The sequence below is a fragment of the Fundulus heteroclitus genome, chromosome 7 (assembly GCF_011125445.2).
Source record: "Fundulus heteroclitus isolate FHET01 chromosome 7, MU-UCD_Fhet_4.1, whole genome shotgun sequence".
NCBI lineage: Eukaryota > Metazoa > Chordata > Actinopteri > Cyprinodontiformes > Fundulidae > Fundulus > Fundulus heteroclitus.
In genome coordinates this window covers 39,012,653-39,040,477 of record NC_046367.1, presented here as the reverse complement: position 1 = coordinate 39,040,477, position 27,825 = coordinate 39,012,653, and the positions used below count along the sequence as shown (strand labels likewise).

General features: G+C 42.2%; 2 protein-coding genes and 1 pseudogene across 3 annotated transcripts; all 3 read left to right on the top strand.

Annotated features, from left to right (window-relative positions):
• The first annotated feature begins 10,107 nt into the window (after positions 1-10,107).
• On the top strand, positions 10,108-16,655 carry LOC105937046 (gap junction gamma-1 protein-like). The gene is made up of 2 exons (XM_036138654.1): positions 10,108-10,870; positions 16,523-16,655. The coding sequence occupies exons 1-2, from the start codon at positions 10,134-10,136 to the stop codon at positions 16,653-16,655; spliced, it is 870 nt and encodes a 289-aa protein (XP_035994547.1). The 5' UTR covers positions 10,108-10,133.
• On the top strand, positions 14,525-19,900 carry LOC118563756 (gap junction gamma-1 protein-like). Of its 2 annotated transcripts, none has more exons than XM_036139613.1 (2): positions 14,525-14,709; positions 18,970-19,900. In XM_036139613.1, the coding sequence occupies exon 2, from the start codon at positions 18,974-18,976 to the stop codon at positions 19,898-19,900; it is 927 nt and encodes a 308-aa protein (XP_035995506.1). In that variant the 5' UTR covers positions 14,525-14,709; positions 18,970-18,973. The 2 variants fall into 2 exon arrangements, with proteins under 2 accessions (XP_035995506.1, XP_035995505.1); XM_036139612.1 differs by having other exon boundaries at positions 18,944-19,900.
• Positions 19,901-23,038: 3,138 nt separating this feature from the next.
• LOC105937054 lies at positions 23,039-24,729 on the top strand (annotated as a pseudogene).
• The last annotated feature ends 3,096 nt before the right edge of the window (positions 24,730-27,825 follow it).

Genomic DNA, 27,825 nt, shown 5'->3' with positions numbered 1-27,825 from the left:
CCAATGATTCACTGGAAACAAGCGTAACTGTTGATGCATCTGCTCTACTGTAGGTTTTCAGCTGGAATAACCTCGCTGGTGCTGAAATAATGACTTGTTACGTGGTGTGCAGAGAGGATGGCAGCAGTCTCAAATTGAAAGCCTTGATTTATTAAGTGAAGAGCCCACAGTAGGAGGCCGTAGGTACACTGTGGTGAGGCAACGGACCAGCAGGAAATGGAGAAGCTGGGGCGGTGATAGGTGATGTGAGAATCAGTATTTTAGTTTGATTCTTCCCTTGCTTGGTCCATTATCTTCTTCCCTGCCGGTTCTTTGCTCCTTCCTTCCTCCAGCCTAACTGTGTCCCTCAGTTTAGCTGTGCCTAATTATCCTAATGTTTCCCTCTGTTCTCCTCAGTCCACACTATGTAACACATGGTCAGGTCCTCTGTCTTCATCCCTGGGTCTAGCCTGCTCTGATCCGATATTTGCCGTGTTCCTGGTATCTGCTGCCTGTAAACCAGAGTTTAAATAAAGACTCTTCATCCACTACACGCCCTTGTCTGCTCCTCAGCCCCATCCTGCACAAAACCAAGCACTGAGATCATGATCCGAGGCCAGGATCACGCGCTGCTCTAGGTCACATGAGCCGTTCTGGGTTAATGTAACAACAAAACTAAACAGACATGACGCTTACCTGAGCAGACGTATTTCTGGTTCTCTGATGCAGGATGTTTAGTTCAGAGCATAACTATGAATGCCGTTAAACGTGTGTGATATGTTTGGATGAAAGCGTTTCACTTCAGCTGGTGTTTACTGGGCTCTGACGGCCCAGGATGTCGGTCAGAACGACCTCGTTCACAGACGTGTTGCTATGAATGTTTAATCAGACTCGCGACCTCGGCTTTCAGAATAACAATGAGAAGAGTCATTTAAATCCGTATAGGCTCGCTTATAAGCCCGATCTCCAGCCATCTGAGCAGCATTGAGGTGATAATGATGAGCCGCCTCCCTCCAGAGCTGCTCTGAACCGGATGTGGGTTCCTTCAACCCGAGGCCCGTCAAAGCAGACTCAGAGGAGCATGTGCTTTAGTTACAGCAGGAAAAAAAAAACAACTCCAGTCTGCAGCCTGTAATTGTGGAGGTGGTTTTTTTCTTTCTGCTCCAGAATAACTCTGACCATGAGGACAGTTGTGTAATTTGTCCCACCCAGACCGCGCATACGTAGACTCTCCGGAACGACTAACCTCAGCCTGGCGGCGTGGAGCAGCGGGAAAAATGTGTCTTTGTGACATCACCGCTCAGACATGTGGGTGAAGAACTCAGCCCTGGACGAGCTGCATGTTAATACAACTCCTCTCCATCAGTTGTTTGTGCAGGGCTTAGATCAGAGAACGCTTCGGTGCATGCCGCTGCAGCCCCCCCCCCCCCAGTAATAAATTCAAGCTGGATTAAATCCAATCAGCGCTGATGCTGAAGCTCATTCTTCATATTACGGTCTTGTGGCTGGAAAGTAACCAATCATGCTCCCCTCCAGAGTCTCCTTCTGCGCTCTGATTTATCGTCTCATCTAGCAGATAGGTGCTGTACGGGCTGAATCAGTGGTGATGCTTGCGGTTTTACACAGCCACTAATTCTTCCTTGTCAATCCTCGATCAAAGGGTTGTCGGTTTGGTTGCCAAGTCGTTGTGGAAGTTTGCCGCAGTCATGCCGACGTCACCGGAGGAACAACGGGCTCAGGATGGATGGGGCCGTTATAAAGTTTCTGTGTTGTGGGACTTATTTAATGCTGACTGTGAGGTTAAAGCGGAGAAGCTTCTTTGGTCAAAACTTTATGGACGATTTATGGAGGTTTAGAGAGCCGAGGTACAGGCTGGCTCTGTACAGAGTAGGAGCCTGTTTCAGGAGTGGTTAATTAACATATTGAGTATGTTTTTTTTTTTATTCATACTAACTGTTTGGCGGCAATCTTTGGTGTGGACAGTATAGTTTTCTGCCCCGGTCCATCCAGTCGTAGCCTCCAGGATGAGAAAAAGAAATTATATAACCCTGACATTCCCAGAGTTATATAACTTAAAAAAAAAAAAACATAAAGTAAAGCAATTAAAGCTATTTAAAGACTATTTTGGTATGGTTTTATTGTACTCTGCATGGAAAATGAGCACCTCTAACTTAAAGTCTGACTTTGTTAGAATAAGACTACGTTCACGCTGCAGGGAAATGCGACCCAAATCCGTCTTTTTCGTTACAGCGTGAATCTGATCTGTGCCACTTCCATATGTGGTACTAATTCAGATACGTATCGCATTTTTTTCAAAGTCTGAAAGGTCATGTCGCATTTTATCCTTTCTGTCTCTTGCTACACATCCACACACAGCAGCAGCAGCTAGCGCTCACTATGACGCGGTCTAAATAATATCGGCTCTCATTGCTCATTTAGACCAAACTGTATTTTTTATGTTGTTTTAAGCTTAATATGACCTTTGTGTGAGATAATCATGAAAAGCGAAAATTTCTACTGGCAAAACCTAAACAGATTTTCTTATAATAGCAGAGGTTTCAAAAGTTGTTTTCTGAAATCTGTGGTGGAAAAGGGGATTCTTTGTTTTCTCTAGATAAAAAAAAAAACGAGTTGCAAATCCGCATTGATTCATTAACATTTTAAGCTGTTAATGCCTCTGACAACTTTTGTTGGGTTGTCTTTGGTTGTGTTTGGGGATGCAGAAGCAGAGTATATTTCATCATATGTTGAACATGAAATATATTCATTTGAGCTCATGAATCCAACAGAACTCTTGTTAGATTCGGTAAAAATTAAGGAGCTTTCATCAGCTTTCTCATCCATTTTTTTTGTGTAAAAGCCTTTTTTTATGGGAGCGGCGGCTGGAAATTTTCCATCAGGTGGTTTTAAAAGTTGTGGCAGCATGCCACATTTCCTTTCCTATGAAGAGCTTTTTTCTTCCACTTCCAAAGAGCGTACTGTTTTGCCCTGAAGCACATGCGCTCTGAGGCATCACAGGTTCCTTCATTTGACACCGGGGTATGTTGCTTCAAGCTTTGGACGAACACGTGGCACAATAATAAAGAAAAAGACTAGATTATGTAACAGTCAACTACGGGAAAACATGTAGTAAATGCAATTACAGTAACCAAGTAGAAACTACATCCACATAGTTCTAAGATTCTACAGGTTAATTTTACGAAGATAATTGATGACTGCAGCTGTTTCTCTCTGTGTGACGCTTCTTTAACTCTTCTTCTTTTCAGGCCTTTGTCTTGGTACCCCCACTGTGCCTTAAGTGGCTCATTTTTGTCAGGACTCGACTCAAACAATGACCCTAAAAACCCCTGCAGCCTGCATTCCTTAGTTTGGAGCAGAACGGGGAATATTTTCTTGCAGCATCTTTGTCAGATTATCATGATGGATCCTGCGATAAACACATACATGACATATGATATCAACAAAATTATTACTACTGTAATAAAGCATCCTTGTATCGTCCTGTCTTAACTCAGTACAACAGGGTCTCTTGTCGTTGACACCCAGCCCCCGTTATTCTAACATCCACCATCCGCTGAGGGGGGTCGGGCCACGGTGGCCAGAAGATCAGCCCCCCCCCCCCCCCCCCCCCCTCACCCGAGCACAAGAAGGTGACCTTGCATATTAGCCCCAGCAACCCCCTTTTTACACGACGCCTCATCACCCGCCCTCCCCCGATGGATTTGTCCAGAGGTGAGGTGACGGGGAGGAAATGGCAGCTGTAAACTTACAAGCGAATAACATTAAACAGAGAGACAATGACTGACTGTTTCCTTGCAGATGTCAGATAAGTTCAATCTAAATGTTATATATCTCACAGAAATAAGGCTATATATGTGTTAAAAACTAATCATGATCTCATGCCTAATGATTAAAAGAATCCGCTTCAGTTTTTTTTCAAAAAACAGAAGATTTTTTATCAAAGTGTGTTTCAGTGTGTTACCCTGACTTTCACTCCTAATAACATCACTTACTAACCTGTGCTTCAATAACAAAAGTCCCTGTGTCAAAAACTGCTCAGGATGATGTTTATTTGCTCATACAGCTTTCTCCTTGTTACACTACAGACATGTGAGGCATTTAAAGACGCTCAACGTCGGATAATCGTTCTAATCAGTCTGTTTTTCATTCATTGTAGGGTCACATTAAAGTGAGTCCTTTTGATCTGAGGCAGAACCTTAATAGGCACACCGACGGACTCCACAACCACACACAGATGGAAAGCATTAGCCTTGCTGGCAGGAAACTCCAGCTCTCCAGCTGTATTGTTAATAGCTACATGCACAAAATTTCACGATCGGATTGAAATGCATTCTGCTTAAATAGTCAGTTTGTACCATTTGTTTTGGTAGGCAATAAATTAGTCCAATCATGATGTGCGTTTATACGCACCTGGCTTTATTCAGAATAGAACCACTCTGACATTATGAAGTTATCAAATTTCCCTTTAAAAAAACACAGAAGAAATTCGGTCTTTGTTTAACAGCCAATAATAGTAAACAAAGCAGTTTTATACGAGTTTGTTTGTCTTCCGAGCGCCCAGGCTGGACTTGCACGACGTCCTGATTATGGTTGAAAGGATAATAACTAATAATTTTGAGCTCTTTTAATGTTATGAACAGAAAGGTTGTATCTGGACACTCAACTACGCATAAATATGTCATGTATACGTCTGGCTCATAAGCACATTCAGGTCATTTTGACACATTCAGAATAACTTGATCCTGACTAGTGTTTATATGCACACTGATCAGATTATCAATCAGCATAAACAACCCCTTCAATTAGGATTACAATTTCATTCTGACTGAGTTTAATACGATCAACATATTTCATTTGGCTTGTTTACATGACAGATTGTTATTCCAATTGGCTCTTTGTCTAATTTTTCCTCAAAGTAAGTAAAATGGCCGAGCCTGCCCATGTGCAGGTAGATTTGAACTTTTGTTAACTTTCTCCAAAATATTCATTTCAAGTGTATAACTTGGGTAATATATATATATATATATATATATATATATATATATATATATATATATATATATATATATATATATATATATATATATATACATATATATATATATATATATACATATGTATATGCATATGACGGATTCTTATTCCAATTGGCTCTTTGGCAAATTTTTCCTCAAAGTAAGTAAAACGGCCGATTTGAACTTTTGTTAACTTTCTCCAAATTCAGAAGTTGATATTCATTTCAAGTGTATAACTTGGGTTATATATATATATATATATATATATATATATATATATATATATATAATGGTGAATGGTTGTTTGTCCTGTCTGTCTCTCTGTGTTGCCCTGTGACACACTGGCGACCTGTCCAGGGTGTACCCTGCCTCTCGCCCAGTGAACGCTGGAGATAGGCACCAGCAACCCCATGAGGGATTTCAGCGGTTTGGAAAATGGATGGATGGATGGATACGTATATATATATATATATATATATATATATATATATATATATATATATATATATATATATATATATATATATATACAGGGTTCTGTTTGTGTGCCTGCTCTGATTGCCTTCACAGGTGGTGGCTGAGGGGGCGTGCCTCACACCTGAGGCTTGTCAAAGGCAGCTTCCTCTGGCTAGGTCCCCCCCCCAGATTCCACAGGCTCCTCCAAGACTCCTGTACTCTGGTCAATCCATCTGTCGCTCCCACCTGCTGAGGTCTGCTTCGGGTCTCTCGCCAGCTCCATCTGCCGCCCTCCAGCCACTACCCACCATCTAGAGTAGGCACACAGGGTTCCCGAGGCGCTACTCTTCCCCCGTTAGGTCTCTCCTGCTACATGGTAAGCAGCGTACTATTCGGCACGTTCCTGGTTCTTGCCTTCAATTCATTTTCTCCCCTCTCTCTTACAGTCAACCATGCCCCGACGTTCAGGCTTCGCCCAGGCAATTATAATCCTGTTTTATTTACTGCACTTTCCTTAATAAACACCTTAAAACTGTGCTCTGGTCACCCGTTCTTATCTGCATGTGGGCTAAGCATCTGAAAAACATGACAATATATAGATAGATATAGATATATATATTTGCTGTCTTCCACAAGCTTCTCACAAAACTGGAGCAGCTGGGTCTGGTTTGTTGGCTGACTTGCTTCCACACGCCTTTACAATAATTTTTCTCTGGAACTGAGATTATGGCTTTTAAATAGTAACTCCAAATACTTGACTGTGTCCTTAGGATCATCATCCTTTTCAAGACCCATTTGTAGACAAGCTTGTAGTCAGATTCCTGACATGTTGTGTCAACATTTTCACATAAATCACTATATTTTACAATTGGGATGTTGTCAGATCCGATACGTAGGCAGATTTCTTTAGATAATAACAGGGAGCCGTTGGTTTGAGGCGTGGCTTCAGTTTAACTCAGAATCACATACATTTATCTGGTGTTTCCAGTGTTTCTAGTTAGAAACACAAGACAAAAGAGAGCCACCATGATCTGGGATTGCCTGGAACTGTGAAAATCTCCTCTTTGAAGTCAAATTCTTCATTAATTAAATCATGATAGGGTTTATACTGTGATCCCAGACAAAGTCCAGTTACTTGTTTCAAATCTGAATTGAGTACATCCTATTGCAGACAACACAAACTGTCATAGATGCTGAGCAGCATAATTGATCAGGTACATTAACTAAATTACAACACAAAATGTACATGTTCTCTGCACTGCTTAGATGGATGCACCTCATGGCAAAGTGACCATATCTGCCTCATATCAGTTTTCTTGTTTTAATGCAAGAGTAAAAATTATTGGAGAGACTGTACACAGTGGCCTGCAAAATGATTTACTTCCTTCTAAGATTTTATCTTTGGTCAAATTACAACCACAGACTTTAAAGTGTTTTATGTGGGTTTTAGGTGATAGACCAAGACAAAGTAGACCATAATTGTAGAAGGAAAATTATGCAGTTTTTACAGTTCAATTGAGAGACATGTGGCATTAGGCTGTAACAGGCCCCAGAGTCAATTCTCTCTAGAAACATCTTTATTTGCAGACGCAGGTCTTTGAGGTATCTCCCCACCAGCTTTGGACATCTAGATACTGACATTAATATGTGAAGAATATCCCAAGCTTAGTCAGATTAGATGGAGAGTTTCCCTCAACATCAATTTTCAAGTGTTGCCACAATTCAAGATTTGAAATTTGACTAGGTTATTCTAGCACACGCCATACCACCTTTATTTATAAAGCACTTTATAATAACCAAGGTCATCCAAGTGTTGTACATATGCAACTCAAAATAACAATAAAATTTAAAATAAACTAGTAAAACACGGACCAGCTAAAATACAAAAAATAAGTCAAAACTGTTAAAATAGTAAAATTCATTAAAAACAATATTTAAAAATAGAGTCAACCTCTAAGGATGAGCAAAATGCTACACCTTGACCTAAACCATCCCATTTTATCTCTAAGGCCTCTTGATTTTCCAAGCTTGAGATACTAATTTATAATAATAACAATACATTTTATTTGAAAGCGCCTTTCAGAGCAACCAGAATGTTGCACAAATTCAACATTAGCAACAAATCATTATAAAAATAACACACATTAAAAACAGCAACCCAACCATTCTTTAAATTTCTCCATAACTTCCTCCCTGATCCTCCTGATGGGTTCCTTGGTACTCGTGATGCTGTTTGCTGATGATGAGTTGTAACGAACCTCTGAGATCAGAAAACGCCTCCATTGTCATGTTACATGTCATATCTTGTTGCAAGGCCTCTGCAGAACTGCAAGAAAAGCTGATGAATGAATTCAGGTTTTAGATTCAGGATAACACCTCACGCGGAGCTGACGCTAAAAGCAGAAAATAGCAGCTCGACCATCACCACTGGAGCAGAAAAAAAAAACAACAACTGAAGGGCTTGATTTTTGATCCAAGGGGGTTAATTTCAGGAGAGAAAACTGAAGACAACGTCCAGGATACCTGAAGAGATTTTGAAGGTAAAAACTGACAGAATCCTTCAACGAAAGTGAAACAGGAGCATCACTTTCCTTTCTGAGACTTGCGTTTTTCTGATGTTGCTTCAGGGTTGTTTGGAAAACGTTTTTTAAGGGGGCCATGACAACAGATGGAATTTCGATGAAGTTTTGGGGGTATAATATATGATTTGATGTGCACCGATGAGGCCGTGTGAATTTCAAAAGACTGTACCAAGGACCTGCTCAGGGGCGGTCAGCTTTGTCTTTTTGCTCAATAACGGTCAGATCAGAAAACAGTTTTCTATCTAGGTTATTTTTTTATTTTATTTTTTTTAATAGTGTCCTGTCTTGCAATGTGGCAATAAGAATTGTTGTCTTAATGCCTAGAAGAGCCCAACAGATTTTACTTTCACAAGTGGAGCCATACCACTCTCTCCATAGTGCTCCACTTGATTTGTACATGTAAATAGCTTTATTATCATTTACGCAGATAATATTTCATATTATATGGACACTGAAACAAGAAGGTAGGAGAGAAAAAACAGAGAAAAGGGGAAAGAGAAAAGGGAGAGAACGCTACATCCTCAGTCTGATCTCCGGCACTCTCTTTGGAGTGCCAATATATTGACTATTGACTCAGCTTTCTCTTCACCACAACAGACCGATACAGCATCTGCTTCACGGCAGATGCAGCACCAATCCACCTGTCAATCTCCCATTCCAGACCCCGAGATTAAACTCCTCCACTTGAGGAATGATATCTTTCCTGACCCAGAGAAAGCACTCTACCCTTTTCTGGCTCAAGACCATAGTCTCGGATTTGGAGGCACGACTACAGTGATGTCATGGCACTTTTAAACTATATATGCCAAAAACCGGGCTAGTGTGTCGTTTAAAGCCCAGTTAGAGTTTTAGAATTGTTGGGTGTTATAGAATGATTCATTTAATATTCTGCCAGGTGACTACATGTGCTTTTGTTTCCAACTACCACTGTTTTCCATTAATATTTGATGTTATCATGTTAACCCTAAACCTACCGTATATTGTTAGTTAATTTAGTTAATAAATTTAGCTATTATGCCAGTTTTGCAGATTCATCTAGTTGACTCTGTATTCTTTTGGTGTTTTGGCGATGGGGGCGCAAGAGTTAGGGAGTTTGTCCTATAACAGGCAGGTTGCCAATTCGATCCCGCGCTCTGACAGTCTCAGTCGTTGTGTCCTCTGACCACCTGCTGGCGGTGGTCAGAGGACACAACGGCACCGATACATGGCAGCCTCGCTTCTGTCAGTCTGCCCCAGGGCAGCTGTGGCTACTAACAGTCAGGATGTGAATGTGTGTGTGGATGGGTGACTGTCTTGTAAAACACTTTGGGCTCATCAGACTTGATAAAGGGCTAAACCAGTTCAACCCATATACCATTTTACTGATTCTTTTCATTTTCAGTCCAAAGGCTGTATCACTTTGTTTATTTCCTGAAAGGATGTCACATCACTTCAGCCATTCACCCGCACAGTTTTTTCCATAGCCTCTAAATTGCAGTTTATTTTATTTTACTTCCCTGTACTGTTCTTCTTCTGGCTCTCTTTGAAGGCAGACACTTCTTTTCCTCTCCTCCACTATAATAATAGTGCAATCTACTGTGATTTCTAGAGTGACTTTTTTCAAGCTGAATGCCAAAGAAATTTCATTCTGTACGCACTTTGTGCATACAAAATTACAATAAAGATATCTATCTATCTACCCTGCTTGTGCTCTCTGTCTCATGTCGCTTTTTACCTCTCTCAGAGCGTTTTTCAGCAAATCATGCAAACCAGGGATCTCCCTTATCAAAGGGTGACTTTTTAGGGAGTAGAACCTCCATTCATTTTCTGGAAATGTAAAGCTATGAATTTTTTTGTCAGTATCCATGTAAGGTAAAGCATGAACTCAAAACTCCACCATGTTGCTGTTTGCTGTAATGAAGTCAATACAGTTGGTCTAAAATGTTTTACTTTGTTTTTATAGATGTAGAGATGTATTGTTTTAGTATTTGGTTGTTGAAACACTATATTTTTCTTTGAAAAGAACCGAAATTTTAAAGTTTGTTTTCCTCTTTCTCCTCCCTTTGCTCAGGTTTGATAACTTCTTTCATCTGTCAGAAAAATGGGCTGGCACTTCTTCACACGTCTGCTGGACGAGATGTCCAATCACTCGACATTCGTGGGCAAGATCTGGCTCACCTTCTTCATCGTCTTCCGGATTGTGCTGACAGTGGTTGGCTGCGAGTCCGTCTACGACGATGAACAGAGTAACTTTGTGTGCAAGACACAGACACCTGGTTGTGAGGATGTTTGCTATGATGCGTTTGAGCCTCTTCGCTTCTGGGTGTTCCAGGTGATCATGATCATCACACCCACTGCCATGTACCTCGGGTTTGCCATACACAAGAAGAGGGTACCGATAATGAACCGGGGAGCCAACAGGGACTACAAAGAGATGGAGGATAATGGGGAGAAAGATACCATAACCTTGAAGATTGAGCCAGATGAGGAGAAGGAAGTTTCAAAGAAGCACAAAAACACAAAAACAAAGTTCTTCCAGCTAATATCACGAGCTGTCTACGAGATTTCATTTCTCTTCGGGCAGTATATCCTCTACGGCCTGGAGGTGGCGCCGTCCTATGTGTGCACAAGCTCCCCTTGCTCACACACGGTGGACTGCTTTGTGTCACGTCCCACTGAGAAAACCGTCTTCCTGCGCATCATGTATGCCGTCAGCGCTTTGTGCCTACTCCTCACCTTACTGGAGATCCTTCATCTTGGCATCGGCGGGATTCGGGACTCTGTCTGCAGGTCACAATCTCGCTCTTCTGCTTCTCACCACCCAGGCCTGGCCAGACGGCAACCATTGATCCTTCATGTTACCACACTGTTTTTGAAGAAAATATTTAGGTGGAGTCCATTTTAAGAAATCAAACGTTTGTAACAGGGCCACTTTTAGCTTGGAGATATTTGATTGATTTTTTTTTTTACATACCCTTGTATTGACTTCACTGATCTCAATATGTATTGAGATCAGTTCATGATCAATCAATTCATGATTTGCAAAGACAAATTGATTTGAGTTTTGATGGTTTCCCCGTCTTCACCTTTATCTCTTTCTATAGATCTCTTTCTCATTCAATTCAGGACTTTACATAGGTCTATATTAAAAAAACTACGGTAAAGTAATGAAATGTGGATTCTGGATGTAGTGTAGGAATTTCTGTAATATAAACCAAAGAAAATTTTACATTACCTGCCAGAAGCTGGAAAAATCTCTGGAAAAGTCGCGAGCGCAGAGACAGAGTTGAGTGAGCGCAGAAACAGCCAAGCAAGCGCACAGCTGATGTTGAGCGTGGAATGAGCAGATCGAGCGCGTGAGCAGAGATGGAATTGAGCGTGAGGACAGTGAATTGAGAAGAGTTTTTCAGAGTTGAGCTAGACCGGTTTTGAGCGCACGCATGTTGTCTCACTGCGCGCTCGGATTGGTTCCTGCGCGCTCAACCAGAAGGCACAAATGTCGCCCCATACGTATCTTGCCATTTTGGATCATCAAAACACCCCAACCCAAGGTTTAGACACAGGCCCTGCACAAAGACACCTAAGCAGGAGAACAAAGACCCTTCTAGCAATCAGTGATAGCCAGCTTGAGCCAAAGGTGACAAAAAATGTAGCAGGACAAGAATCAACAAATTTCTCCATTGTGGGACAATAAAGGTATTTCTCATATAGCAAAATTTAACTTTATTTTATTTTGTTATGTCTGACCGACATTTTTTTTTTGGACTGATTTTGTCAACATTAATATTTTTCTGATTTTGAAAGTGTGCTTTAATTAAGCTGACTTTCCATCCAGCACTTACTAACCTGTCCTTTAATAACACATGTGCCTGTGTGAAAAACGGCTCAGGATGACGTTTATCTGCTGATATAGCTTTCTCCTTGTTACTATAAAAGCATGTGAGGCATATGTGGGAAATAATGATAACCGATCCCACAGTTACTTAGTGAATACAAGGAAACAGTGATTCCATCAAGTTCCATCATTTTATTGAGAACCAGAGCAGAGACAAAAGCTGGGCCACACTAAATGGTTGCTCACACCTGACTTTTTTCTACAGTTAACACCGTCAGATTTATTTGTTTGGGGTGACTTTGTACCCACTTTGACAAGTTTACTCATAGTCTCCTGTAAGAAAATTATTAATAGATGCAATCTTCAGAATATTATGTTTGATTAAGGGTTCTGTGGGGTTTCAATGTTCAAGGACACAAAGCCATAAGGGATTTATGTTTCCATACACATGCCATTTGGAATTGGTAAACCTTTAAACAATATGACTGTTAACTTTTGCTGAAGGGATGAGATGAAATAAAACAACGAAGACGTTTAATGTTGCATGTTTTGTTTCATTTTGCTTTGCTTTTATTATGTGTGTGAATATAAAAAGTATAAAAACATTTCTACATGTTGTAAATAACTAAATAAAATAATAAATAGTTCCACTTTCTAAATGGAAGTTTGTTTGTTTTGTTGTTGTTTTTGTTTCGCTAATGTGCACAACCTTCTCCTTTGCACAGTTTTAGGTTGCATGTGATCAGAGATCCGGCTGCGGTACTACTTTCAAAGTTTTATTTAAAAAGTTCACATGGACCAGTCCATGATGACTCAGCAGTTTTAACAGTTTGTGGAACCGGTATGAGTGGAAATAACTTTCTCCTGTACCGTGGCTGCCCTCTGCCTGGCCACCCGGCTGAAGGAGCCACGTTATCTGGAACGAGCTTAAACAAGTGCAGCTGCTCGTTAGAGAAGAACTGAGGGAAGTGGTTTGTGTCTTTAGGATGCTTCCTTTCAATGGTTTCTGGGAGGAAGTTAAAAGCTTGCTGGAACACCTTGAGCTCTCACAAAAGGAGCTGCAGCGAGGCAGAAACTCAATAGATGGTTTTAATCCATAAAACTGAATTACGTAAAGCTTGAAAAGACCCCAAGAGGAGTTCTGTGAAATATAAAATGTTCATAATGAAGTGCTTATAATGATTAAACTATGGTATCTTTTGTTCCTAGTAAAACTCAGTGAATCTCTAAAATTAAATTCAACCTAAAGGAAAGGTCTGCTGCAGCAGCACTGCATTCTTGCATAATGTCTGTTGGTTCAGGGAGCACATGCAGGGCAGAGTTTGCTCTCCTGCATCCAAGGATATGTGGTTTGCAGATAAACTCTTCTTGGCATTTGGACTGAGTCCAATGAAAACTGTCTTCTTTAACTCAGTGTTTTCATCAGCACTTCAGCTCTGGGATGAGTTTTCATGGTGATGAAATCGGATGTCCAGCATGGAAGATGAAACAATAGAGCAACTTCTACCCTCCCAGCTCTGCTCTGTGTGCATCAGTAAACAGTGTCTAACATGTCGGATTAGGTATGTAGGATGCCAGTAGTTTGGTGGGTGTCACAGCACATGGTGCATAAAATCAAAGAGGCTGATCTAAAGCATTAACAATAGGAAGAATGTAGCTTCAATATGCATGATCCAACTCTGCTTTCAGAGCAGAAGACCCTTAACCCCAGACTGCTCCCCAGCCCACTCCTCAAATTCAGAAGTTGATATTAATTTCCTCTGTATTTAGTAAAATTGCTATTTTAAGTGTATAACTTGTTTATATATATATATATATATATATATATATATATATATATATATATATATATATATATATATATATATATATATATATATATATATATATATATATATATTTGCTGTCTTCCACAAGCTTCTCACAGAACTGGAGCGGCTGGGTCTGGTTTGTGGGCCGCCTTGCTTCCACATGCCTTTTCAGCTCTGCTCTGACAATAATTTTTCTCTGGAACTGAGATCATGGCTTTTAAATAGTAACTCCAAATACTTGACTGTGTCCTTAGGATCATCATCCTTTTCAAGACCCATTTGTAGACAAGCTTGTAGTCAGATTCCTGACATGTTGTGTCAATATTTTCACATAAATCACTATATTTTACAATTGGGATGCTGATCTCAGATCCATTATGTAGGGAGATTTTTTTAAGTTTAGATGATTCCAGGGAGCCGTTGGTTTGAGGCGTGGCTTCAGTTTAACTCAGAATCACATACATTTATCTGGTGTTTCCAGTGTTTCTAGATTGTGCAACCAGGATGTTGCACAAATTCAACATTAGCAACAAATCATTATAAAAACAACACACATTAAAAACAGCAACCCAACCGTTCTTTACATTTCTCCACAACTTCCTCCCTGATCCTCCTGCTGGGTTCCTTGGTCTTCATGATGCTGTTTGTTGATTAATGTTCTGTAACGAACCTCTGAGATCAGAAAAAGAACAGTTTGGCGACCCCTATTTGTTTTAGATGCACGCCTCCACTGAGACATGACATGTCATATCTTGTTGCCAGGCCTCTGCAGACCTGCAAGAAAAGCTGGAGAAGGAATTCAGGTTTTAGATTCAGGATAATACCTCACGCGGAGCTGACGCTAAAAGCAGAAAATTATTTTCCTCGACCAGCAGCTCAACCAGCACCACTGGAGAAGCAGTTCTCTCGTCCAAGCAAAAGCAGAAAAAAAACCCAAGAACAACTGAAGGGCTTGATTTTTGATCCAAGGGGGTTAATTTCAGGAGAGAAAACTGAAGACAACGTCCAGGATACCAGAAGAGATTTACAAGGTAAAAACTACAAACAAAGCGAAGCAGGAGCATTGCTTTTCTTTCTTTGCTTCAGGGCGTGTTTGGAAAACGTTTTTTTAAGTGGGCCATGACAACAAATGTAATTTTTATGAAGTTTTGGGGGTATAATATATGATCTGCTGTGCACCGATGAGGCCGTGTGAATTTCAAAAGACTGTACCAAGGACCTGCTCAGTGGCGGTCAGCTTTGTCTCTTTGCTCAATAACTGTCAGATCAGAAAACAGTTTAATTTTCTATGTAGGTTATTTTTTTATTTTACGTTTTTAATAGTGTCCTGTCTCACGATGTGGCAGTAAGAATTGTTGTCTTAATGCCTAAAAGCCCAACAGATTTTACTTTCACAAGCGGAGCCATGCCACTCTCGCCATAGTGCTCCACTTTATTTGTACATGTAAATAGCTTTATCATTTAAGCAGATAATATTTCATAATATATGGACACTGAAACAAGAAAAAACAGAGAGAAGGGGAAAGAGAAAAGGGAGAGAAAAGGGACAGAACGATACATCCTCAGTCTGAGTTAACTGTGACATGATCCAAGAAAGACAGATCACCCGCTATTATCATCTAATGTAGAACAGATTACTGACTCACTGGATTACTGTGTGCTTCTGTGCTTTTTTGTTGTGTCTCTGCTCTGTCTTCTCTAACCCCTAGTCGGTCAAGGCAGATGACCGTTCATACTAAGCTACTGTTCTGCTGGAGGTTTTTCCTTCCCGCTAATGGGTGGTTTTTCTTTCCACTGTCGCTTCATGCTTGCTCAGTATGAGGGATTGCTGCAAAGCCATGGACAATGCAGACGACTCTCCCTGTAGCTCTACGCTTCTTCAGGAGTGAATGCTGCTTGTCAAGACTTTGATGCAATCAACTGGTTCCCTTATATAGGAAATTTTTGACCAATCTGTATAATATGATTGATTCTGACTTTGTAAAGTGCCTCGAGATGACATGTTTTATGAATTGGCGCTATATAAATAAAATTGAACTGAATTGATCTTCACCTGCAAGGAGAGATGTAAAAAAAACAGCACAATCATCCGATAAAGTATTATAGATATAATCAAGTAACGCCTTGATACCATCACTGAAGAACATACAATATTAATTAATACTACTCGTATAAAGTGACAGCTGAAGATAATAATAGGGATTTTCTGTATAGAAGTGAGTCTGTAAGTACCTGGATCCAAGCACCTGTAGGTGTTTGAGTGCGCTTCTGTACTCAAGGTTTATCCATTAGAAAAATGCTCAATAGTGGTTGTGAATAGCCAAAGAAACGGCCCCCACAGCAACGAGGCAGATGCCAGAGAAACCAAAACCCCAGATGCCCAAAAGGACCTTCAGAGTAAAGACGCCTAAAAGGGGCAAACCCAGGAAATATGCCTCCCCCACCCAAGGGACCCGAGGCCCCAGGGGTCTCTGACCGAGCCACAGGGGGCCAGGCCTTGCAAAGCAGCCGCCAGGTGGCACGAGCCTGGGCACCCAGCCCCAGACACCAAGTACCACCAATGCACCAAGGGGCCAGCCAGCGGAGAGGATGGGCTCCACACCTAGTGAAGACCTGAGATGTCCTGGGAGAGGGGGCAATACAAGCCCAACCTGACAAATAAGCAAACAGAAAACTACATACTCAGTCACATTGACTCCCCGGTGCCCCCACACTCAAGCACTTACCACACACATCCTATATTCCCAGGTCCAGGTACCGGCACCCTAAAGGGGTACCGAGCCCCCGGACCCGGCATGTGAACCCTAAAATCAGATGACCCGACCTTCCCGGTTCATGCTTCAGTCCTGATTCCCCCAACCCGGCCCCAGGCCAGACAACCAATAGGCCCACCCACCCGGAGAAGGCCCCAGACCAGGTGGCCTGCTCCTCCTCCAGGCCCCAGACTCTAGGCGGCAATCGGAGAACAGAGTTGTAAGAAAGACCCGAGCCTGCCGCCGGCAGCTAAATTGTCATCTTGTTGCATGTTGTTGTCAAGTGTGTTTTAAACTGGGAGTGCCAAAGGGAGTGCCCGGCACAGTCCACCCCCCACCACCCTCCTCTGGAACGTAGCTGAAGCCAGTGCACCCCCCCCCCCAAGCAACCTACCAAGAACCCTTGATGTCTAAATGCAAGTGGGGGCAGAGGGAGCCATCAGGGTCGAGGCCTACACAATAAGCCATACATATGTGTGTGTTTGTGAGACTGTTAGCAATAAATGTTTCTAAGATCCATCCATCCATCCTCTTCCGCTTATCTGGGGTCGGGTCGCGGGGGTAGCAGCTTCAATAGGGAGGCCCAGACGTCCCTCTCCCCAGCCACTTGGGCCAGCTCCTCCGGAGGAATCCCAAGGCGTTCCCAAGCCAGCCGGGAGACATAGTCCTTCCAGCGTGTCCTGGGTCTCCCTCTGGGCCTCCTCCCGGTGGGACGTGCCCGGAACACCTCACCAGGGAGGCGTCCAGGAGGCATCCTAACCAGATGCCCAAGCCACCTCAACTGGCTCCTCTCGACGTGGAGGAGCAGCAGCTCTACTCTCCTCACCCTATATCTAAGGGAGAGCCCAGACACCCTACAGATACACCCTTGTATCTTGCTTTTTCGTTCGCAACCCAAAGGTCATGACCACAGATCAAGGTAGGACCGTAGATCGACCACGAAATCGAGAGCTTCGCCTATTGACTCAGCTTTCTCTTCACCACGACAGACCGATACAGCATCTGCTTCACGGCAGATGCAGCACCAATCCACCTGTCAATCTCCTATTCCAGGCCCCGAGATACTTAAACTCCTCCACTTGGGGAAGGACATCTTCCCTGACCCAGAGAAAGCACTCTACCCTTGTCTGGCTCAAGACCATGGCCTTGGATTTGGAGGCACTACAGTGATGTCATGGCACTTTTAAACTATATACGTATGCTAAAAACCGGGCTAGTGTGTCGTTTAAAGTCCAGTTAGAGTTTTAGAATTGTTGGGTGTTATAAAATGATTAATTTATTATTCTGCCAGGTGACTACATGTGCTTTTGTTTCCAACTACCACTGTTTTCCATTAGTGTTTGATGTTATCATGTTAACCCTCAACTTACCGTATATTGTTAGTTAATTTAGTTAATAAATTTAGCTATTATGCCAATTTTGCAGATTCATCTATTTGAGTCTGTATTCTATTGGTGTTTTGGCAATGGGGGCGCAAGAGTTAGGGAGTTCGTCCTATAACAGGCACGTTGCCAATTCAATCCTGCGCTCTGACAGTCTCAGTCGTTGTGTCCTCTGACCACCTGCTGGCGGTGGTCAGAGGACACAACGGCACAGATACATGGCAGCCTCGCTTCTGTCAGTCTGCCCCAGGGCAGCTGTGGCTACTAACAGTCAGGGTGTGAATGTGTGTGTGGATGGGTGACTGTCTTGTAAAACACTTTGGGCTCATCGGACTTGATAAAGGGCTAAACCAGTACAACCCATATACCATTTTACTGATTCTTTTAATTTTCAGTCCAAAGGCTGTATCACTTTGTTTATTTCCTGAAAGGATGTCACATCACTTCAGCCATTCACCCACACGTTTTTTCCATAGCCTCTAAATTGCAGTTTATTTTATTTTACTTCCCTGTACTATTCTTCTTCCGGCTCTCGTTGAAGGCAGACACTTTTTATTTTCCTCTCCTCCCCGTATCTACCCTGCTTGTGCTTTTTGTCTTATGTCACTTTTTACCTCTCTCAGAGCGTTTTTCAGCAAATCATGCAAACCAGGGATCTAATCATCTGGTTGCTCAACACAATTGATCAAATTTTCTCAACGAGAAGACAGAGTAAAGGAGAGCCCAGCTGTCCCGAGGGGACATTTGCAAACGGATATACTCTGGGGTCCTGGGAGACGTTAAGAATTGTGTGTCCTCCATGTCGAGGACATGGAAGACAATATCATTGCAATATGCACTTATCAAAGGGTGACTTTTTAGGGAGTAGAACCTCCATTCAGCTTCTGGAAATGTTTAGCTATGAATTTTTTTTTGTCAGTATCCATGTAAGGTAAAGCATGAACTCAAAACTCCACCATGTTGCTGTTTGCTGTAATGAAGTCAATACAGTTGGTTTAAAATGTTTTACTTTGTTTTTATAGATGTAGAGATGTATTGTTTTAGTATTTGGTTGTTGAAACACAATACTTTTCTTTGAAAAGAACCGAAATTTGAAAGTTTGTTTTCCTCTTTCTCCTCCCTTTGCTCAGGTTTGATAACTTCTTTCATCTGCCAGAAAAATGGGCTGGGACTTCTTCACTCGTCTGCTGGACGAGATGTCCAATCACTCGACATTCGTGGGCAAGATCTGGCTCACCTTCCTCATCGTCTTCCGGATTGTGCTGACAGTGGTTGGCTGCGAGTCCATCTACGACGATGAACAGAGTAACTTTGTGTGCAACACACAGACACCTGGCTGTGAGAACGTTTGCTACGATGCGTTTGCGCCTCTCTCGCACATTCGCTTCTGGGTGTTCCAGGTGATCATGATCACCACGCCCACCATAATGTACCTTGGGTTTGCCATGAACAAGATCGCCCGCATGGACGATGACGACGACGACGACTACAAGCCCGAGGAGAAGAAGAGGGTACCGATAGTGAACCTGGGGGCCAACAGCGACTGTGAAGAAGCAGAGGATAACAAGGAGGAAGATCCCATGATCCTGAAGGTTGAGCCAGATGAGAAGGAAGTTTTAAAGAAACACAAAAACAAGCATGATGGCCGGCGTCGCATCAAGAGAGATGGGCTTATGAAGGTCTACGTCTTGCAGCTACTATCACGAGCTGTCTTCGAGGCCTTGTTTCTCATCGGGCAGTACATCCTCTACGGCCTGGAGGTGGCGCCGTCCTATGTGTGCACAAGCTCCCCTTGCTCACACACGGTGGACTGCTTTGTGTCACGTCCCACTGAGAAAACCATCTTCCTGCGCATCATGTATGCCGTCAGCGCTTTGTGCCTGCTCCTCACTTTGCTGGAGATCCTTCATCTTGGCATCAGTGAGATTCGAGACTGTCTCTGCAGCCCGCAAACTCGCTCTTCTGCCTCTCGCCATCCATCCCAGGCCAGACGGCGACCATTAATCCGCCGCCAGGCCTCGGCGCCTCCACGTTACCACACTGTTTCAAAGAAGGACCCACCTGGAAAAACAGGCTTCCAGAACTAATTATAATCGTTTTGGTCCGTGTGTAAATGTCAAGTTCATTGTGCATATCTAGAACTGGTCCCACAGCTTGTCTTTCTGAGTCCCTCCTCCTTGGCTCCGAGTTGTTTTTGTTGTGCTGCTCTCTATAATCTGTCAACGATAAACATTCTTTGCTTTATAGGCCTCTCACTGGAACACTTGAGGTGCTTTTGCCCAAAGGAACAAACAAACCTGGGAAATGCTTGAAATGGGAGAAACATGCAACTCTTGATTTTTGCCATGTGCTGTTTTTTTTAAATGTTTGATACCGTTCTTTATTTTCTTTTTTAATTCTGAGTATTGTTGTTAAAATCCTCTATTTTAAATTAATGATGTTTACTCCTGTCTTTGCTCTCTTCAACTGGATTCTGAGAGTGAACTAGTAGGTTCTCAAAAGCCGCTCGGTACAGTTTGATTGTTAAAAGTGCAGCACACAAACACACACGCACACACACACCCACAACGCTCTTGGTCAACCTGTTGCTTCTATTATTCAGTACATGTTGTATGCGACCATGAAATGTTTACTTGTGCTACACTGGCCCGTTCCATTATTTGTTAGTTTAATAATAGAGGCTGTGTACTATGTTCACCATACGTAAGGGCTGATTTCTAAAATGGTTTGCAAACTCCTACAATGTGAATTATTTTATTGCACCAACTGTTGTATCCAAACTCATAACCACAGTGCCATTAGTTCATTATATTGTCATGTCATATTTTTCAACCAACCTTTTTTGTACTTTTTTTATAAATTTGGTATTGATCAGTGCTTTGGATTTTAAAATAAACTTTTTTAAAGTAAGCAAATTTCTCAGTTGTATCAAAGAAGGGCCTCTGCTGATAAACCTTGAATATGGCAGCAAGTTTTCACATTTGCAGTTGTTAAACTTTTAAAATGTTTCAATTTCCAAAATGTTTGGGTTGAGTCCGTTTTAAGAAATCAAAGGTTTTTAACAGGGCCACTTCTAGCTGGTAGATATTTGATTGATTTTTTTTTTTTTTTTTTACATATCCTTGTATTGACTTAACTGATCTCAATAGTTAAGATCAAAGGCTACTGGGTCTCTTGACATTGTCTCATATTGTCTCACTGTGGCTATATCTTTGAGTTTGAACAAGATTTTTGAGTAAAACCAACAGAGTCTGCCTCACCTCGGAAAAACTCAGTTAATGGAGAAGGAAAAAAAGCATTAATCTTTTCCACACATTAAGGCAAAGGTCCTGTAGCAATAGGAATTGTTCTTCATGGGTTTGACTATACCCAGATGGATTAAGGTGTTGCACACTGTCAGAGATGCGTTGTTTAATAAAAGTTCCACGTGAGCAGGGGTAATGCTCAACCGTCCTGTTTGTATTCATTGGAGGACAGAACAAACAGAAACATTGCCTGCAAAATTATTTACATCCTTCTAAGTTTTTAATCTTTGGTCAAATTACAACCACAGACTTTAAAGTGTTTTATGTGGGTTTTAGGTGATAGACCAAGACAAAGTAGACCATAATTGTGGAAGGAAAATTATGCAGTTTTTACAGTTCAATTGAGAGACGTGTGGCATGAAGCTGTAACAGGGCCCAGAGTCAATTATCTGTAGAAACATCTTTGTTTGTAGACGCAGACGCAGGTCTTTAGGGTATCTCCCCACCATCTTTGGACATCTAGATACTGACATTAATATGTAAAAAATATCCCAAGCTTAATCAGATTAGATGGAGAGTTTCCCTCAACATCAATTTTCAAGTGTTGCCACAATTCAAGATTTGAAATTTGACTGCGGGGTACACCCTGGACAGGTCGCCAGTCTGTCGCAGGGCAACACATAGACAGACAGGACAAACAACCATTCACGCACACTCGCACCTAAGGACAATTCAGAGAGGCCAATTAACCTAACAGTCATGTTTTTGGACTGTGGGAGGAAGCCGGAGTACCCAGAGAGAACCCACGCATGCACTGGGAGAACATGCAAACTCCATGCAGAAAGACCCAGAATTGGATTTGAACCCAGAACCTTCTTGCTGCAAGGCAACAGTGCTACCCACTACCCCACTGTGCAGCCCAATTTATAATAATAACAATAAATTTTATTTGAAAGCGCCCTTCAAAGCAACCAGGATGTTTTACAAATTCAACATTAGCAACATATCATGATAAAAACAACACACATTAAAAACAGCTACCCAACCCTTCTTTAAATTTCTCCACAACTTCCTCCCTGATCCTCCTGCTGGGTTCCTTGGTACTCATGATGCTGTTTGCTAATTAATGTAACGAACCTCTGAGGTCAGAAAACGCCTCCATTGTCACATGACATGTCAGATCTTGTTGCCAGGCCTCTTCAGAACTGCAAGACAAGTTGATGAAGGAATTCAGGTTTTAGATTCAGGATAATACCTCACACGGAGCGGATGCTAAAAGCAGAAAATTATTTGTCCTCGACCAACAGCTCAACCAGCACCACTGGAGAAGCAGTTCTCTCCTCCAAGCAAAAGCAGAAAAAAACTCAAGAACAACTGAAGGGCTTGATTTTTGATCCAAGGGGGTTAATTTCAGGAGAGAAAACTGAAGACAATGTCCAGAGTACCAGAAGAGATTTTGAAGGTAAAAACTGACAGAATCCTACTAATAAAGTGAAGCAGGAGCATCATTTTTCTTTATGAGACTTGAGTTTTTCTGATGTTTCTTCAGGTTTGGAAAACGTTATTTAAGGGGGCCATGACAACAAATGGAGGGCTTTGTCTTTTTGCTCAATAACGGTCAGATCAGAAAACAGTTTAATTTTCTATGTAGGTTATTTTTTTATTTTATTTTTTTAAATAGTGTCCTGTCTTGCAATGTGGCAATAAGAATTGTTGTCTTAATGCCTAAAAGAGCCCAACAGATTTTACTTTCACAAGCGGAGCCATGCCACTCTCGCCATAGTGCTCCACTTGATTTGTACATGTAAATAGCTTTAATATAATTTATGCAGGGAATATTTCATATTATATGGACACTGAAACAAGTAGGTATGAGAGAAAAAACTGAGAAAATGGGAAAGAGAAAGAGCAGAGAAAAGGGAGAGAACGATACATCCTCCGAAGCCCCATTTGAGCTGCGGGGATGAGTCGTGGACTCTGATGGCACACGTATCTGGCCATGGGCCCAAGGGACCCGAGGCCCCAGGGACCTCCGACCGAGCCACGGGGGGCCAGGCCCCGCAAAGCAGCCGTCAGGAGCGAGCCGGCACCAGCCTGGGCACCCAGCCCCGGACATCATGTACCACCAATGCACCAAGGGGCCAGCCAGCGGAGAGGATGGGCTCCACACTTAGTGGAGACCTGAGATGTCCTGAGAGAGGGGGCAGTACAAACCCAACCTGACAAATAAACAAACAGAAAACTACATACTCAGTCACACTGACTCGTTCCCACCCTGGTGCCCCCACACTCAAGCACTTACCTCACACATCCTATATTGTGGAGGATTGTGTGTTTTCTGTCGTGGACATGAGAGACAATATGGTTGCAATATGCACTTATCAAAGGGTGACTTTTTAGGGAGCAGTACCTCCATTCAGCTTCTGGAAATGTATAGCTCAGAATTTTTTTTGTCAGTATCCATGTAAGGTAAAGGATGAAGTCAAAACTCCACCATGTTGCTGTTTGCTGCAATAAAGTCAATACATTTGGTTTAAAATGTTTTACTTTGTTTTTATAGATGTAGAGATGTATTGTTTTAGTATTTAATTGTTGAATCACAATACTTTTCTTTGAAAAGAACAGAAATTTTAAAGTTCATTTTTCTGTTTCTCCTCCCTTTGCTCAGGTTTGATAACTTCTTTCATCTGGCAGAAAAATTAGCTGGGACTTCTTCACACGTCTGCTGGACGAGATGTCCAATCACTCGAACTTAGTGGGCAAGATCTGCCTCACCTTCCTCATCGTCTTCCGGATTGTGCTGACAGTGGTTGGCTGCGAGTCCATCTACGACGATGAACAGAGTAAATTTGAGTGCAAGACACTGACACCTGGTTGTGAGGATGTTTGCTATAATGCGTTTGCTCCTCTTCGCTTCTGGGTGTTCCAGGTGATCATTATCATCACACCCACCATCATGTACCTCGGGTTTGCCATACACAAGGTCGCCCACCACGACTACAAGCCCCGGGAGAAGAAGAGGGTACCGATAGCGAGCCTGGAGGCCAACAGCGACTATGAAGAAGTGGAGGATAACAAGGAGGAAGATCCCATGATCCTGAAGATTGAGCCAGATGAGGAGAAGGAAGTTTCAAAGAAGCACAAAAACAAGCATGATGGCCGGAGTCGCATTAAGAGAGATGGGCTCATGAAGGTCTACGTCTTCCAGCTAATATCACGAGCTGTTTTCGAAATTTCGTTTCTCTTCGGGCAGTATATCCTTTACGGTCTAGAGGTGGCGCCTTCCTATGTGTGCACAAGCTCCTTTTGCTTACACACGGTGGACTGCTTTGTGCCACATCCCACTGAGAAAACTATCTTCCTGCGCATCATGTATGCCGCCAGCGCTTTGTGCCTACTTCTGACCTTGCTGGAGATCCTTCATCTTGGCATCGGTGGGATTCAAGACTGTCTCTGCGGGTCGCGACTTCGCTCTTCTGCTCCTCGCTCTTCTGCTCCTCGCCATCCAGGCCTTGCCAGACAGCGACCATTGATCCTTTAGGTTACCACACTGTTTTGAAGATGGACCCGTCTGGAGAAAGAGGCTTCCAGGACTAATTATTATCGTTTTGGTCTGTGTGTAAATGTCAAGTTCACTGTGCAGACCTGGAACTGGTCCCACAGCTTATCTTTTTAAGTGCCTCCTCCTCGGCACGGTGCTGTTTTTGTTGTACTGCTGAAATGGGAAGAAACATGTAACTCTTGATAATTGCCATGTGTTGTTTTTATAAACATTAGATACTGTTCTTTATTTTTTTTATTCTAAGTATTGTTGTAAGGATCCTATATATTAAATTAATAATGTTTACTCCTGTCTCTGCTCTCTTTAACTAGATTCTGAGAGTGAACCAGTAGGTTGTCAAAAGCCGCTCGGTATAATTTGAAAGTTAAAAGTGCAGCACACGCACACACCCGTTCCATTATTTGTTAGTTTTATATTTGAGGCTGTGTATTATGTTCATCATATGTAAGTGCTGATTTCTGGAGCTTGATGCTCTGGATCTAAAAATGGTCTGCAAAAAAAAATCCTACAAAGTGAATTATTTTATTGCACCAACTGTTGTATCCAGACTCGTAACCACAGTGCAATTAGTCCATGATATTGTCATGTCATATTTTTCAACCAACCTTGTTTGTACGTTTTTTTCTACATTTGGTATTGATCAGTGCTTTGGATTTTAAAATAAAAAATTTTTAAGTATTCATTTTGCAAGTTTCTCAGTTGTTTCAAAGAAGGGTATCTGCTGATAAACCTTAAATATGGCAGCAAGTCTCCCCAGTTGCACTTGTTACACTTTTAAAAAAATGGCAAGAGACAGATCCTGTACAGCCAGTTTTGCTTTCCTCATTAGTTGTTTGTCAGGTTTAACAGCGGGCTCTGGGTCGTTGAGCGGCCGATAGGCGGACAGGCAGTCCCATCTGAACTTTCCACAGGTGAGGTCCACAGGTGGATGATCAGCGGCAGTACAGGGGGATGCCACCGTGCTCCCCAGGCGCCGCACAGTGGCAGCCCACTGCTCCCCAAGGGGATGGGTTAAGATGCAGAAGTGAATTTCTCCATTGTGAGATCAACATGCTCAATTTATTTATTTTATTTAGAAGCAAAGCAGCGGCAAAAGCTCACAAGAAAACAGACCACATGATGGCAGATACAGATTTGGATTCTTGTGAGGACATAATGACAGGAAAAGCAGTAACAATGTCCTCAGCAGAAGTTAACCATACTGGAGAGAAACAGCATAGTAAAACTGAACAACTATTTACTAGGATGATGATGATTGACCGTGGTCCAACTTGCAACATCATTCCGATTACCTTGCTGAATCCAGATGTTAAATTGGAGCACACACACACAAGGTACTAGTAATGTACAATAAGTCAAAGTTGTGCCCATTGGGCAAGTGCAAAGTTAAAATGACAAATCTTTGAAATCAGAAAAATTACATAGTGGAGTTTCAAGTGGTTGGAAAAGACTGTAAAACACATCTACTTGGCTGCAAGGCAAGTGAAGCGAAGAGACTCAAACAGGTCCAATATGACAACGTATATGCATTGGACAGTATTATGTAAGAGAAGCCAGTGAACAAAGACATGTGGCTGTTGGATGAAATAAGAAACGAGTCTCAAGATGTGTTTACAGTTGATGGCTGCTTACTGGGGGACTATAAACTGGAAATTGATGAAACTGTGGAGCTTCTTAAACTCCCAAAACACAGAGTCCCAGTATCAATGATGAACCCACTCAAGGAGGAAATAACAAGTCTTGTCAAAAGACAGATAATAGCACCAGTGGAAAAGAGCACCGATCGGATCAATGTAATCTTGTCTGTTGAAGAAGCCCAATGGAATACCCAGGATATGGACTGACCCGAGACCACTCAACAAAGCTTTAAAGAGAAGCCACTTTCCACTTCCAACAATAGACAACATTCTACCAGATTTAACAAAAGCAATAGTTTTCACGTGGTGCGCGCACCCCTGGGGGACAACAAAACAAACCAACTTCTAAATGAAAGTTGGTTTGTTTTGTTGTCCTGTTTTTGCTAATGTGCACAACCTTCGTTTTTGCACAGTTTTGGTCTGCATGTGAACAGAGATTCGGCTGCGGTACCACTTTCAAAGTTTTATTTAAAAAGTTCACATGGACCGGTCCTTGCTGACTCAGAAGTCTTAAGGGCTACTTGAGGGTTTGTGGAACCGGTATGAGTGGAAATAACTTTCTCCTGTACCGTGGCTGCCCTCTGCCTGGCCACCCGGCTGAAGGAGCCACGTTATCTGGAACGAGCTTAAACAAGTGCAGCTGCTTGTTAGAGAAGAACTGAGGGAAGTGGTTTGTGTCTTTAGGATGCTTCCTTTTCAATGGTTTCTGGGAGGAGGTTAAAAGCTTGCTTGAACACCTTGGGCTCTCACAAAAGGAGCTGGAGCGAGGCAGAAATATAAAATGTTCCAAATGAAGTGCTTATAATGATGAAACTATGGTATCTTTTGTTCCTAGTAAAACTCAGTGAATCTCTAACATTTAATTCAACCTAAAGGAAAGGTCTGCTGCAGCAGCACTGCATTCTTGCATTCTTGTGTAATGTCTGTTGGTTCAGGGAGCACATGCAGGGCAGAGTTTGCTCTCCTGCATCCGAGGATATGTGGTTTGCAGATAAACTCTTCTTGGCATTTGGATTGAGTTCAATGAAAACTTCTTTAACTCAGTATCAGCACTTCAGCTCTAGGATGTGTTTTCATGGTGATGAAAGCAGATGTTCAATATGGAAGGAAGATGAAACAATAGAGCAACTCCTACCCTCCCAGCTCCACTCTGTGTGTATCAGTAAACAGTGTCTAACATGTCGGATTAGGCATGTAGGATGCCAGTAGTTTGGTGGGTGTCACAGCACATGGTGCATAAAATCAAAGAGACTGATCTAAAGCATTAACAATAGGAGCAACGTAGCTTCAATATGCATGATCCAACTCTGCTTTCAGATCAAATTGTTGATGAAAAGTCCATAAAAACAGTTATTTTCAGCTTGTATTCTGCAGAAACCACATGCCTCAGTCTAGACATGATCTTTCTCTGTCACTTACACGGTGGTGTACACGGACACACCAGATTTCAGCCCATGAATGAAAGCATGCTTGAGCTTCACTGACCTGTTTGCAGCAGATATTAAACAATAACTGCTCTCCTTTGTTTGCATTCACCAATAACAGCCACTGATCAGGAAGGTTCCCTG

Bases quoted from the DNA above. Each gene is read 5' to 3' on its own strand.
- LOC105937046 (XM_036138654.1), top strand. From the start codon at position 10,134: ATGGGCTGGCACTTCTTCACACGTCTGCTGGACGAGATGTCCAATCAC. The intron at 10,871-16,522 runs GCAACCATTGAT...TTCATGCTTCAG, and splicing joins CACCCAGGCCTGGCCAGACG to TCCTGATTCCCCCAACCCGG.
- LOC118563756 (XM_036139613.1), top strand. From the start codon at position 18,974: ATGGGCTGGGACTTCTTCACTCGTCTGCTGGACGAGATGTCCAATCAC.